Raw genomic sequence first — 14,944 nt, 5'->3', positions numbered from 1 at the left:
GAATGAATGTTTTTAAATAAATGGCTCCCAAATTTCATTAGGTTTTGGGGTAACTAACTTTGTAATGGGTCATATTTTTAATAGAGTGCCATTTGGATGTAACATAGTGGACAATAACGGGACATTCTGTGCTACAGTTAGCTTAACCCTCAGCCTAGCTTTGCTAGTATTGGGTACTGGATGAAAAATGTATAATTTTACAAATAAACCTTTTGAAATGATTCAATTAATTTCTTTAATGTGTGGCTTAAACCGAGTGCGAACTTTATGATCAACCACACTGAACGTACTTCATAAAACTGCACATTAAATCTTACCACAGTTGAATTTCCCGTCACTGGTGTAATGTTTCGCAGAAGAGTGATGTCATTATTAAATGTGGCAATGGGATTATTCTTAAAGGGACATTAAAACAACAGAATGGACAGTGACACTGGGGATGAACAGAAATAAGAACAGAATGAACAGAATTTTTTTTTTTTTAGTTAAATAATATTAACAATTATTTGGGATTTTTTTTCTAACCGACTGAATTTGAATGAAACACACTAGGGACATAGCAAAATTCCATAACAGCCTTTTACGAGAAGTACATTAAATAAAAAAAAATAATAAATAAATAAAAAGAGCCTCTGCCCTTGAGTTTATAATAGACAGTAATTAATAATGCCCAAAAAAAGAGTTGAATAAGTATTTGTGTGAAAATATTAGTGAAATCGGTGAAAATACAACTTAATTTATACTGGGGACACAAATGGCACCCTATAAAAAATATGACCCTACTGTATTTTTCAGACTCTAAGGCGCACTTAAAATCCTCAATTTTTCTCAAAAATGGACCATTTGGCATTTGCATGAATTTTGGCTGTACTTAATGACGTCAAACCTATTTTGTTGGCGCATACCTGTGTTATAGTGCTCATATCACATGGATTCATTATTTATTCGATCCATAAATAAAAGTGAATACAACAACAATGTTTAAAGAGAATCAGAAAATGATGAAGCTGTTCATTGATGCCCTAATTTGCCTTATAATCAGGTGATCCTTATGTATGAAAATAAACTTGTACATTAATGGTACGCCTAATAATCCAGTGTGCCAACAGTCAGAAAAAAATACACTGTTATTCATCTGATAGAATAATTCAAGATAATGCAATTTATCACTATAAAATGGTTGAAAAAATTTTAAAATGTTAATCATTCACTCCTGTTTCAAATGGTTTGGATGTCTCACTGGACGTCAGAACTGTTAGAGGAATTTTAGCCACTTACATTTGTACCCACAAAAAACTTACTTTTTTTTTTAGTTTAACAATGTATGGATATTTATGTTTGGTTTGTCAATTACATATCAAGGCACTACAGTTTACATACATGTATTTATTTGTGCACAGGCTTTGCGGGAACTCCAGGGTATCTGTCTCCAGAGGTTCTTCGAAAGGACCCGTATGGCAAACCGGTGGACATATGGGCATGTGGTCAGTACAAATAAGCCTTCATTTGACCTGTATAACCTGTACGGTATTTTTCGGACTACAAGTCGCACCTGACTATAAGTCGCACCAGCCATAAAATGCCCAACGAAGAGAAAAAAAACATATAAGTCGCATTTTGGGGGGAAATTTACTTGATAAAATCCAACACATAGAACAGATATGTCATCTTGAAAGGCAATTTAATATAAAAATACAATAGAGAACAACATGCTGAATACAGTGTACAGTGGATGAACAACGAAATGCGAATATACTGTCCTCACCAGGACGATACGGCTCGGTCTTGGCTAGGGATGGGAATTGATAGGATTTTTACGATGCCGATTCCATTATCGATATTGCTTAACGATTCAATTCTTTATCGATTCTCTTATCGATTCTAATTTGGGGAAAAAGAAGAACAAACGTTTTGATTGGCATCGAGTTTGTTTAATCAGAAGTCACAAACTCACAACGAGATCAAATGAGGCCCAAAGCCTCAATGTTAACTGTGGCAATAAGTGGCAAATACACAAGAATGTGTAACATTTTACTGAAACATTTATCTAATAGAAATAAAAAATATTGGTATATATAGGCAGATAGGTTTTTGTTCTGCCTTTGGCAATATGTGTTAAAGCAGGGGTCCCCAAACTTTTTCCTGTGAGGGCCACATAACTTTTCCCTTCTCTGATGAGGGGCCGGGGTCAGTTTGTAACAGAAAAAGTGTGACGATTGCAGAAGTACATAAATATAAAAAATTATTGTTTTTCAGAAAGCCACAATCAAATAACCCTTTCTGGATTCTTTATAATAATAATGATTAATAATAAAACACTATTAATGAAATAGATAATAACCAAATAACCCTCTCTGAATTCTTCAAGGAAAAGGCCAGGAAATAAATAACACGATTGAGAAAAAAAAAAAAAATCAAAATGGCCGGACCAAATGTGGAGGTGGGCCGTATTTGGGCCGCAGGCCGCAGTTTGGGGACCACTGGGTTAACGTGTATTATTTTACTATTACATTGAATTGCATGCCTTTTAGTTTTTGTGGCGCTTACACGCTCAAGTTGGGTCGCCCTTGCGCTTCCTCACGCGAAGACGAACGCGCTCACGTGAAGAAGAGCGCGCTTACACCCAAAGAAGAAATGCCGCATCCAAGTGAGTGAGCGAGTTAGTGAGAGAGGGAAACACTTCTACGAGTCTACGTTCTTTGTTAATGTTAATATCTACAGAGGCAACGCCTGTATGTATCATCTTTTGTGTTGTTGTTGTTGTTGTTGTTGTGTTCCCACTCGCGATCGGACACTTAAATCCAGTTGTGTAGTGGTTTGAACGATGTGCTAATGCTAGCGAACGAATGCTAACCATACTGTTATTAGCAGCTAATCATCGCTGATTTACGTTGTTGCAAACCTGTTTGTTATTGGGGACGAAATTGATTTGTTTCATTTCTATTCTTAGTTTCACTCTTCAAGTGATGGTTGAATAAAGTCAGCAAATTATACCAACGTCTTCTGCATCGTCATTTGGGAGTTTAGCTAGCTCTATAGCCAGGACTGAGCCTTAGCCTCTCTGTGAGGACAGCGCAGTCGTATTCCCTCCCGATGCAGTTATCTCCACCTTGCAATGACTGCAAGTCGCTTTGTTGTAATTTTTCCTCGTGAAGTGAAGACACACTTTCGAGCGTTTGAACCTACGTGCTGTCATTGCTATGTTTATGGATGCAATGCTCGTGCTTACCCGTCGTAACCTTTCATTTTCACACTCTTTCCTGGTGAAGTGTAGTCAAACTTTGGAGAGAGTGGTTCTTGGCGCCATGCTAGTTTGATGCGTCTGGACAACAACACACGTCATGACGCAATACGCGTCTTTAGGAATCGTTAAAGGGATCGTTAAGGCTTTTTCATTGTGATGTCGAGGCCTCGAAACACTCGGAACCGGTTCCGAATTGGAATCGGATTTCGATTCCCATCCCTAGTCTTGGCTATACAGCGAACTCCCAAATGACGATGCTGGACGTCCGTATAATTTGCTGAATCAATTTGGTCCTCGATACCATACAGCAGTGCTTCTCAATTATTTTCTATTACGCCCCCCCAAGGAAGACGTAAATGTTCCGCTCCCTCCCAAACTCTCTGCCGCCACTGTAGATAGTATCATTTGTCTATAAAATTACAATAATAATTACGCCTCAGCCTAACATTGTCCTTTTTTTCTATTAAAAAAGAAAAAAGTAACATAGATCAACTTAAAATAAAGTATAACTTTATTACCAATGTTTTGTTTGTAACAGGAAAGACTTGACACGCATCAATTTGCCTGAATTTAAAAAAAAGTCACATCCAAACTGTAAAATACACTCAAGGTACATTTTTGACCACTTGATACAGAAAAATGTTATAAAATCAGAAAATAATAACAAATTCAAATTGATTAGAAACACGAGGACAATATGCCAAAAAAATTGACCAAAAAAACAAAACTGAATTAAAGAAAAAAAAGAGTGTCTTCGGACAGAAGGACAGTTTTTATTTTTGCTGCTCACCATATCACCTCCATCCTTCAATGGTGTGGGGTTATTTTGCACTGAGCAGGCTAACAGTGTTCACTGGTTTACTGATATTACAATGACAAAGCGGGACGATTGTTGGCAATATTCTGCACGTTTTCGCTGAAAAACAAGCGGTTTATCAATGAGATTGGGGTATAATGTCTTTCAGTGGCGTCTTAATTGATTTGGCTTCCGGCTGTCTGCTAGAATTATTTTTAGACACGGTAAAAAGTGGTCTTTCCTCATCTCCCACTGTATTAAAAGACAAAGCCAAAAGGCAAACGGCACGATAAAAAGCGCATTCTCGGTGGCCGAGGGAGAACCGTAGGTGAGGGCGGTCGTCGTGACGATCCCAAGCCGAAAATGGTACTTCTCGGGCGGACACGTGAGAACCGGAGAAGGTCGCTGCGTGAGTCCGGCTGGAAAACGGCTTTCGAAAACGGCGCACACTCACAGCTCTTCATATCTCTTTTCTGTGTGCTCTTTTATTAGTTCAAAAATATTGCGCGCACTCTGAAAATGAGAGCGCCACTGCCACCCACTGAGTGGATGTGCAAGTACACTTTATTTCGGTACGGGAAAAAAAAAAAAAAAGCATGTTCCCCGAGGTCACATGCGCCACCCCTGACATCGCTCTGCGCCCCCCTGGGAAGGCGCGCCCCACTATTTGAGAAGTACTGCCGTACAGGTTCGCATCAATGTAAATAAATAATAATTAGGTGCTATTACTGCAATGACATAAACGGTTGGCATGCATTCGCTAGCACTGGCACATTGTTCAAACAACCACACAACTGGCCCTAAGTGTCCGATCGCGGGTGGAAAACACACAACAACAACAGAAAAGATGATACACACAGGTGTTGCCTCTGTAGAGATACTTTAAAAGCATAAACAATGAACGTAGGTTCGCAGCCGTGTTTCTCTCTCGCTAACTCGCCCACTCACTCAGAGCTACGTAGCAGTCCATCTTCTTCTAGCGTGAGAGCGCGCTTCTTCACATAAACAAGTGCGAGTGCGCCCCCACGTGGGCGTGAAAGCGCCACAAACTAAAAGCATGCATTTCAATATAAAAAAGTCAATAATACAATTGAACACACATTGCCAAAGGCAGAACGCGAACGTGGTCATAGCTATTGAGAGTTATTCAGATAACTATAGCATAAAGAACATGCTAACAAGTTTACCAAACCATCAGTGTCACTCCAAAAAAACAAAATAACATGTGAAATGATATCATAATGTGTTAATAATTTCACACATAAGTCGCTCCTGAGTATAAGTTGCACCCCCATCCAAAATATGAAAAAAAAAACGCGACTTATAGTCCAAAAAATACGGTACTCCTAACTCATTTTGACCCATGTGTCAGGTGTGATCCTTTACATCCTGCTGGTGGGCTACCCTCCTTTCTGGGACGAGGACCAGCACAAACTGTACCAGCAGATCAAAGCTGGAGCGTACGACGTCAGTATCTGTGACTACATCATTTAAGTAGAGTTTGAAAACCTATATTATGTCAATGTTTGTACTCTTTCAGTTCCCATCTCCAGAGTGGGACACGGTGACTCCTGAGGCCAAGAATTTGATAAATCAGATGTTAACCATCAACCCCGCCAAAAGGATCACTGCCGACCAGGCCCTCAAACATCCTTGGGTCTGCGTAAGTTAACACACACTACATCATCGTCGTCTTCCTGACTTTATTCCACTTCCCCCTTTTTAAGTCATGTTATGACTTCATTTGTGGGGAAAAGTCTCACCAACTCACTTTCCATCCCTGCAGAGGACATGACACATTCAATTTTGGAAAAAAAAACAAACATTCATTTACTGCTATGACCTTCCTGTTATGTTGTTTTTTTTGTCTCCCCAGTACCATGAAGAATATTTACAGCTTGTTTAACTCATTGCCATTAATGATAATGCAGTTCAAATCCATTTTAATTAGGAGGGTTGGCAGTGCATGAGTTTACCCACACGCTGTGAGTAAGTTAACGCATTTGCTGTGTATGAGATAACCAAGAGCCTAGGTCCGGTCTCAACATTGGTAGGGATGATATAACAGTTTAACCTGCATGTACACTTTTTAAAAAATAATAATCTGGAAAAAAAAATTTGACGCTACATTTCCAGAACATTTTCTAACATATCAAGTACTTTTAAATAGTCTACATATGAAAAAAAAAAAACATTTACCATTTCCAACCTAGGTTGTATTCGCCACCTGATAATTTGTGGCACACATGAGGCAGGGAGGAATAGTCCACTTCATAATGTATTGACGGGACACAGGGCGCGGGGCCGATTCATAGGGGGCCTATTTCCATCAAAGCTAACCGAGTGGAAACACAAAGAGCTTTTTCCGTTGAAAATTCTTGTGAATAAATGCTTAAATCCCTGAATTCTTTACAGATATGGACGTAAAACAGTCTTGGTTCTTGATTAAAAGCAAAAAAAAACGTGCAGGTAGCATTTATTTTATGTAAATATTGCGAACTATGAGGCTAGTCAGTAAGGAAATTAGCGGCGGCCATATGTAAACAAAGAGCTTTTTCTGTTGAAAATTCTTGTGAATAATGCTTAAATCCCTGAATTCTTTATAGATATGGACGTAAAACAGTCTCAATTCTTGGTTAAAAAGCAAAAAAAAAAACATGCAGGTAGCATTTATTTTACGTAAATATTGTGAACAATGAGGCTAGTCATTAAGAAAATTAGCGGCCGCCATATGTAAACAAAAAGCTTTTTCCGTTGGAAATTCTTGTGAATAAATGCTTAAATCCCTGAATTATTTATAACTATGGACATGTCAAACCTCCTAAAACTACTGAAATGCAAAGAAAATTGTTTTGGCACAGTTATTTCTATAACACATACAAAACTGATTTTCATTCAAAATTGTATTTTTTCAATGATTTGCAAAATAAAAGGTAACAAAAACAGCAGTAACCCCAACCTCCATCTCCTAATTTTTATTTTTTCTCATTCCTCCCATACGAAATGCCAAATCTCAATTTTAACTATTTAAGAACATAGAATGTATATTAAAATTGAAGTTAATGTAAACATTTTTGCTTTTTTTTTTTTTAAATATAATAAGTATTTATATATTATATATATATTCATATATATTTTATATATATTTTTAAATATATAAGTAACATACATTCAGAAAAATAAGTACTAATGACTTATATTATGCAGAGTGAAATGGAATATATTTTGAAGATCGCGCAAACATTGACTTTTTTAAATCGTAAGGAAATGAATAATTAGCCTAACATAAATGAACAGTCCAAAGTCCACATTGACAGCTAAGATGTGCTGAACCTCCCCATCAGAGCAAATAAAACTAAATATGATAAATAAGCCTCCTCAACTCTTTCCTTGCTCTTAAAGATTTGATCCATTTTCTGTTGCATTGCCGTTTTTTGTCGCATCAATTCAACATTTTTTTTTTTTTTTTTTTTGCTGTTCCAGAAAACATACACATTTAAACCAATCAGAGCTAACTATCTCTGCTGATCACATGTCAGTATGTCAGCCAATTGCGCGGATAAATGAGTCCAGGCGTTTTGCTTTGCTGCGTGCATTCGCACATTGACGTGACTCGTCATCGTCAGACTCTGATAACTGCAGCAGATGGGGAAACCTCCATGCTGTCCGTGGAATAAAATAAAATAATAAATATCGGCGGAAACGGATTACGCTACACAAGCCTTTTATTATGCTTGTATGATGGATTTGACGTCTATTTAAATTATAGCTTTAATGAGCTCATTTAAATTGCACTTTTTTTTTACTTTGCTAATAGGTCCCTTTGACCAAAACTCTTTTTCCATTTAACAAAAAAAAAGCTGAAATTTCTGCTCATATGGCATTTTTTCTCCTCGACTACAGCAACGTTCCACCGTGGCATCCATGATGCACCGCCAAGAAACCGTGGAGTGTCTGCGCAAGTTCAACGCCAGAAGGAAACTGAAGGTGGATATTCACTCACGGAAGGTCAATTTACAGATTTTCCGATAATCCTACTATGCTAATTGGTTTCCAGGGCGCCATCCTCACAACAATGCTGGTGTCCAGGAACTTCTCTGGTGAGTAGACATTTATGAAAGTGGCAAAGGCGTGGGCGCGTCCTTGATCAAGCGTTTTGTATTAAGTGTTTTAGGAGCTTACGGCTGCTATTGACGACGATAGACCCTTTGGACATGAGAGGCCTCATAGCCAATGATCAGTCCAATGCATAGTGGGTCTATCGCCGTCAATGGGAGTGAATTCAGTGTACTATGTGAAGATTCTTTCAAATTCACACATGATTTGAATGTATAAACATGGCTGCCGTCCCACCTCGAACCCCTGTTTGTCCCGCCATAGTGGGACGGCAGCACACCAGTCCCGCTGCCACTACAAGCACTGCCGCCATGGCGCAGGAAGGTACAAAATGGCTGATTCCCGCCGTCTTTGCATTTGGGTTTGCTCTCCCACGCTTTAAAAGGACCTCTTTTGAATGACTGTGAACAAATGAATAGAAGCCAGAAAGGAAAAATTGTTGATCTTTCTGTGATTAGGCATGCATGGATTTTTTTTTTTTAAAGGCCAACTTAAAAAAGAAATAAAGCTGAAAGAGTTTACTGTCAAGCGTTTTAGTACAAAAAGCATTTCTGCTATGTAACGCTGACACCTTTGTATCATTTTTGAACCCCCAGTGCCTGCCTACGTGCCAGTGTGCATGCTACATGCTAAACTGAATGTCCCGTGACGACTGCCTGCTGGTTTGCATGCAGACAAAATCGGATATTTACAAATTCCCCATTTTTAATCGTTAAAACAAAATGAATATTGTTCGCAGCAGACTATTATAACTCTCTTTGAAGTGAATGCTGCATGTGTAAAGCATGAAGCCCACCATGGTGGTATGTTCTGCTTGCCTTAAATGCTAACTTGAATACATTTTTCTTACTTTCTTCACTTGCTACCCTTCCTACTCTTAAACGGAAGGTAAGGGGTAGAATCTATTTTAAATTAAGGTGATAAAAAAGTTTTATGTTGTTCTAGAAGATTGTAATGCATCAAAATTGAAAAGCTATGTTCAAATGAACTGTACTGAACAGACTTATTTTAATGGAAAAGTTTTAAATGCTATAACAGGATGCATATTTTCAACGTTGTAACGTAATGTTTCATATATGGCGGATAACACAGACAAGACTGAAAAAGCAGTTTCTGCTCTTACACCCCTCTTTAAAATAAACTGCTGTATTTTAAGCCAAAACAACTGTTGTGTTGGATTGAACAATATGTCTATATGCTGCCATAGCAGATTTATGGCGCATTAAGCCCCCGAGCTATTTTTAATTTCTCCGTTTTACCCTGGAAACCCCCGTTTACAGACATCGTGCAACCGCTTTTGTTTCAACCCAGCCATAAAAAGACGGCAAGTACTTATATTTATTGTTCGAAATGTCTGTCATTTTTAGCTTGGAATCATTAATTGATGTTTAATATTTAGTTTAAAAAAAACGACTTTAAAAAATTATTCACTCGCATATTTTAAACTTTTAAACATATTACGTCACAATGAAAAAATTGGTGTCTGTAAAAAAGTAATGGATATCTACCTGATAACCATCGCTTTATTGTATTTTTTTTTTTTGTTACTGTCGCATTTTCTCCGATATGTTAGATGATAAATAATCGATCCGAACAAAGAAAAATTGGAAAAAAAAAAGAAAATGTTGAAAAGGGTAAATATATAAAAAAGAAAATCTCGACCACTCCGTGATGTCTTCGATTTCTGCATCGCGACACTTGTTATATTACTGTGTTTCACCCATAAAATCCCCCAAAAATCCAGCTGTGGCCATTCACAGCTGTGTAGTTTTTGGATTGAAACAAGGTAAGTACACGATAATATCGCATTAAAGTCATGGTGTCTTTAATTCTGCTCTCGCGTGCTCTCACCTTCAGATAGGGTTTCGCAGTTTTTTTTTTTTTTTAAATGCCCTCCTGTTCAAAAATTTTCTTCCCCCAGAAAATGGAGATTTTAAGCTTTCCAATTATCACACATGCATATCGGACAATTTTGAAAGTTGGCTAAATTGGGGGTTTCAGAGCGGCGCTTCAAGTCACCTGAGTGTTTTCTGCCATATATAACATGAAAACCCAAAACGTGTGATTTCCTGTTTAGTTCCAAACATCTGTCTTTTAGAGACTATGTGTTCAATATTGTTTTTTGCGGTCCTTTCAAGATAGACATGTCCACCCAATTTTGTGTTGAACGGGAAAACTGGTATCAAGCAAGGGCGTAGATTTGGTCTCAACATTGTTCGGGACGATATAACATCATAATCTGTTGGGGACGGGACATTATTAAGATCAAACAGATTATTGAGCGGTGGTCAGGGCCACATTTGTCACGAATATGAACCTAATTAATTGATAAGCGAAATGATCAAAGCAAAATAAATCTGTATTGAATAATACTAACTTTTTTGTGAATTGGTTCACGTGATACAACTTTCGATTTAAACCATTGTTTTCAAAAACTACTAAAGAAACATTTTGAAGTGCAACTCCTTTTATTTTAAAAAAACAAAAAATGGGCAGCTATCCAAGAATGGGTCCACTTCTGGGGGGACACTGGAGGAACCCTAGACTCAAACTAAAGTATTGTAATATAAAACTGATTTGGGAAAAAATCCATGAAAAAAAAAAAATCTGAAATATCCAAGGACCGATCCACACCTGAGGCATTCTAGACTATCCCAAGACCCGAACCAACGTACTCTCATGAAATTGTGATATATGATTTAATTTCACAGATTTTTTTTTTCATGTCAGTTCATGTTCATGTCAGTGTCTCTCTGAAGTGGACCCATTCTTAGGACTTGCACACTGAAGCCACCGCGTTGCATTACTGCATACCTGTTTACCCGAGGCCGTTGGCAATCTTACAAATAGTGACGTATGCCCTTACAAATTGGTGACTAATCTTACGTTTTATATAGCGTTAGCGTGATAGCGTTATGTATATACTGTTTTATATTGCAATATGAAACAAAAATAAAACTCAATTTTTGAAATTATAAGAATTTATTGGTAATATTGTCACATATAACCTGGTGCAATCAAAGAACATTCAATATCTTCAGCTACATTATGATGACTAAATTTAACAATGACTTTTGTTGTAATAATATGTAGCACTTTCGGCAATTTCTATCATGTCTTTTGATGGCTGCACTTCATGGCAATTCAGTTTGACTTGAAGGTAGTTCATTAGTATGTCCAATTATAAATTAAAAAGGTCAATTGATAAAATCATCTTACCGATGCAATCTTTGAGTCAGGGAACATTTCTTTGTTAATTCTGAGAGGTGATCAGCAATAGTTACAGGCAAATTGTGTTCGGCAACAAATTGGCAGAATAAAATCTCCGCTTTCGTCACTTTTCATTCTGCAGACTGCATCTTTATGACCAGTGTTATTAATCTTACTTTTAAAAAGTAATTAATTACAGTTACAAATTACTTCTCCCAAAAAGTAATTGAGGTAATAACTCAGTTACCTGAATGTAAGAGTAATTAGTTATTTGGAAAAGTAACTGGTGTTACCTTCCATATTTGTTTTTCATTCAAAGAAGAAAAAAAATCATTGTAACCTTTGCTATGTTTGGAAGTCATTTAATGTTGTGAATCAACCCTTAAAGTTTTCAAAATTGCTCCTGTTTTGCATTAGTTCCCTTCTGTCTACTTTAGTCTACTTTAATACTCGGATTTATGAGTATTTTAGATAAAAAGTTACTTAGGTTCGCTAGGAAGGTTCACTACAACAGAGCCTTTCTGAGAAAGTTTACTGCTATAAGATGGCGGCTGCTAACTAACGCCACCGAGTCATTTTACATCTAGTTCTATATGCATGTGATATCTAGCGTAGCATCAAGTGGGCGTAGATTGTAGGTTGTCGTCTACAGTCAGGAAATATTGGAGCCACATAGCCTCGCATCGCGTTTGCAAAAGCGTCACAACACTCTTCCTTCCTTCCCACTCCGGCTCTTCTCTCTCCTTGTCTCTAACTTTTCTCGCGTCATTCAACCAACGTAGTAACGTGTAGTAACGCACACCTTTTCGGTGCATTGTCTCGTTGCCGAAATGGTGACAAAATCCGAATGGAGAAAAAAAAACTAGGGCTGTAAAAATTATCGTGTTAATCACGTTAAAATATTTGACGCAATTAACGCACACGCCCCGCTCAAACAGATTAAAATGACAGCACAGTGCAATGTGTACTTGTTATTTGTGTTTTTTTGGAGTTTTGTCGCCCTCTGCTGGCGCTTGGGTGCGACTGGTTTTATGGGCTAAAGCACCCATGCGCATTGTGTAACTATTGACATCAACAATGGCGGGCTACTAGTTTATTTGGCTTGTTCTGGCCGAAAACCACCTCATATCCATCTTCTTCAAAGGGGGTGGGGAAGGTGGCATGTTGTCATTCTGTCGGCGGTGTTGCGTTGTATTGAGTGTGCGTCTGTGTGCGGGAGGAGGGGGTCGAGGTTCAAATCATTAGCCAATTAAACGTGTTTGAGGGGATTAAAAAGGACCGGCACAATGAAAATAATTCACTTAATAATGGTAGGATGTATTCTATTTAGGGGTGTGACAAAATACTGAAATGGTGATATACCGTGATACTTTGTATCCCAAAAGGTTATTGATATGCTCCTGTCAAGAATCGAGATATCGTTTTAAAAAGTTGTCAGTTTTTTTACAAAAAAAAAAAAAAAAAAAGTAACCATCAAGTTGCTACCAAAATCTTCCACCATAATAGTGTCTCAGTTAACTCTAAGGCTGCCATTGATGGTGCTCGACGCCCAATCCATTTAGACTGGGAACGTTCGTTCATTCAAAAGCAGAACATTCACAGTCATTGGGTCCCATTTTCGCGGCATTTGCAGGTCATTTCCTGTTGAGTTTGAGTCACTGTCTATTCATTTGGGTGAGTCCCAGGTCACGTCCTGTTCTGTAACTCAAACAGGAAGTGACCCATAAAATACCCCAAAATCAACAGGAAGTAACTGAAAATCAACACGTGAATGACCTAAAATGGCCCAAAATTACCTCATTGCCTGGCATTGGCTGCCACTGACGGCCATAGACGTTCAATCCGTTTGAAATGGGAGGGATGGCAGCGAATGAACGTTCGTTCATTCGCTGCCACCCTCCCAGTTCAAATGGATTGGACGTCTACTAATGATGAACTCATTCTAATTCACAGCAGAAACATGTTTTTCTGTTTATTAGTTGTTTGTAGAAAATTCTCGAATGATTTCCTAACCAATGTATCGATAATCTTTGGATCGCCGTATCGTCAGATCATCGTTATCGTGAGCTTTGTATCGCAAATCGTATTTTATCGTGAGGTACCAAGAGGTTCCCGCTCCTAATTCTATCCTTAAAACATATGGGAAGAGAATCTAAATTACCCATATAACAGAACTCATTATAAACATTGGGGCAAATAAGTATTTAGTCAACCACTAATTGTGCAAGTTCTCCCACTTGAAAATATTAGACAGGCCTGTAATTGTCAACATGGGTAAACCTCAACCATGAGAGACAGAATGTGGGAAAAAAAGCAGAAAATCACATTGTTTGATTTTTAAAGAATTTATTTGCAAATCATGGTGGAAAATAAGTAATTGGTCTATACCAAAAGTTCATCTCAATACTTTGTTATGTACCCTTTGTTGGCAATAACGGAGGCCAAGCGTTTTCTGTAACTCTTCACAAGCTTTTCACACACTGTTGCTAGTATTTTGGCGCATTCCTCCTTGCAGATCTCCTCTAGAGCAGTGATGTTTTGGGGCCGTCGTTGGGTAACACGGACTTTCAACTCCTTCCTCACCCCGTGGCGTCAAAATGATAACAAGAACGGTGAGCAAAAATCCCAGAACCACATGGAGGGACCTAGTGAATGACCTACAGAGAGCTGGGACCACAGTAACAAAGGCTACTATCAGTAACACAATGCGCCGCCAGGGACTCAAATCCTGCACTGCCAGACGTGTCCCTCTGCTGAAGCCAGTACACGTCCAGGCCCGTCTGCGGTTCGCTAGAGAGCATTTGGATGATCCAGAAGAGGACTGGGAGAATGTGTCATGGTCAAATGAAACCAAAATAGACTTTTTTTTTTGGTAGAAACACAGGTTCTCTTGTTTGGAAGAAAAATAATACTGAATTGCACCATACCCATTGTGAAGCATGGGGGTGGAAACATCATGCTTTGGGTCTTTTTATCTTGAAAGAGACCAGGACGACTGATCTGTGTTAAGGAAAGAATGAATGGGGCCATGTATCGAGAGATTTTGAGTGAAAATCTCCTTCCATCAGCAAGGGCATTGAAGATAAGACGTGGCTGGGTCTTTCAGCATGACAATGATCCCAAACACACAGCCAGGGAAAAAAAGGAATGGCTTCGTAAGAAGTATTTCAAGGTCCTGGAGTGGCCTAGCCAGTCTCCAGGTCTCAACCCCATAGAAAACCTGCGGAGGGAGTTGAAAGTCTGTGTTGCCCAACAACAGCCCCAAAACATCACGCCTCTAGAAGAGATTTGCATGGAGGAATGGGCCAAAATACCAGCAACAGTGTGTGAAAAGCTTGTGAAGAGTTACAGAAAACGTTTGGCCTCCGTTATTGCCAACAAAGGGTACATAACAAAGTATTGAGATGAACTTTTGGTTTTGACCAAATACTTATTTTCCACCATGATTTGCAAATAAATTCTTTAAAAATCAAACAATGTGATTTTCTGTTTTTTTTTTCTCCACATTCTGTCTCTCATGGTTGAGGTTTAACCATGTTGTCAATTACAGGCCTCTCTAATATTTTCAAGTGGGAGAA

General features: G+C 38.3%; 1 protein-coding gene across 13 annotated transcripts in view; it reads left to right on the top strand.

Annotated features, from left to right (window-relative positions):
* LOC130922706 (calcium/calmodulin-dependent protein kinase type II subunit gamma-like) overlaps positions 1–14,944 on the top strand; it is a 67,766-nt gene that overhangs the window by 32,290 nt on the left and 20,532 nt on the right. For 7 of the 13 annotated variants that reach the window (XM_057847651.1, XM_057847650.1, XM_057847647.1 and 4 more), the window contains exons 8-13: positions 1,401–1,484; positions 5,413–5,507; positions 5,581–5,703; positions 7,944–8,027; positions 8,098–8,140; positions 8,421–8,480. In XM_057847651.1, coding sequence (XP_057703634.1) covers positions 1,401–1,484; positions 5,413–5,507; positions 5,581–5,703; positions 7,944–8,027; positions 8,098–8,140; positions 8,421–8,480 — 489 coding nt within the window. The remainder of the gene's footprint in view (positions 1–1,400; positions 1,485–5,412; positions 5,508–5,580; positions 5,704–7,943; positions 8,028–8,097; positions 8,141–8,420; positions 8,481–14,944) is intronic. The other 6 variants (XM_057847657.1, XM_057847656.1, XM_057847653.1 and 3 more) reach the window with 1 other exon arrangement.

This window comes from Corythoichthys intestinalis, chromosome 10, assembly GCF_030265065.1.
Source record: "Corythoichthys intestinalis isolate RoL2023-P3 chromosome 10, ASM3026506v1, whole genome shotgun sequence".
NCBI classification, from domain to species: Eukaryota; Metazoa; Chordata; class Actinopteri; order Syngnathiformes; family Syngnathidae; genus Corythoichthys; species Corythoichthys intestinalis.
This window is presented reverse-complemented; position numbering and strand designations above follow the sequence as displayed.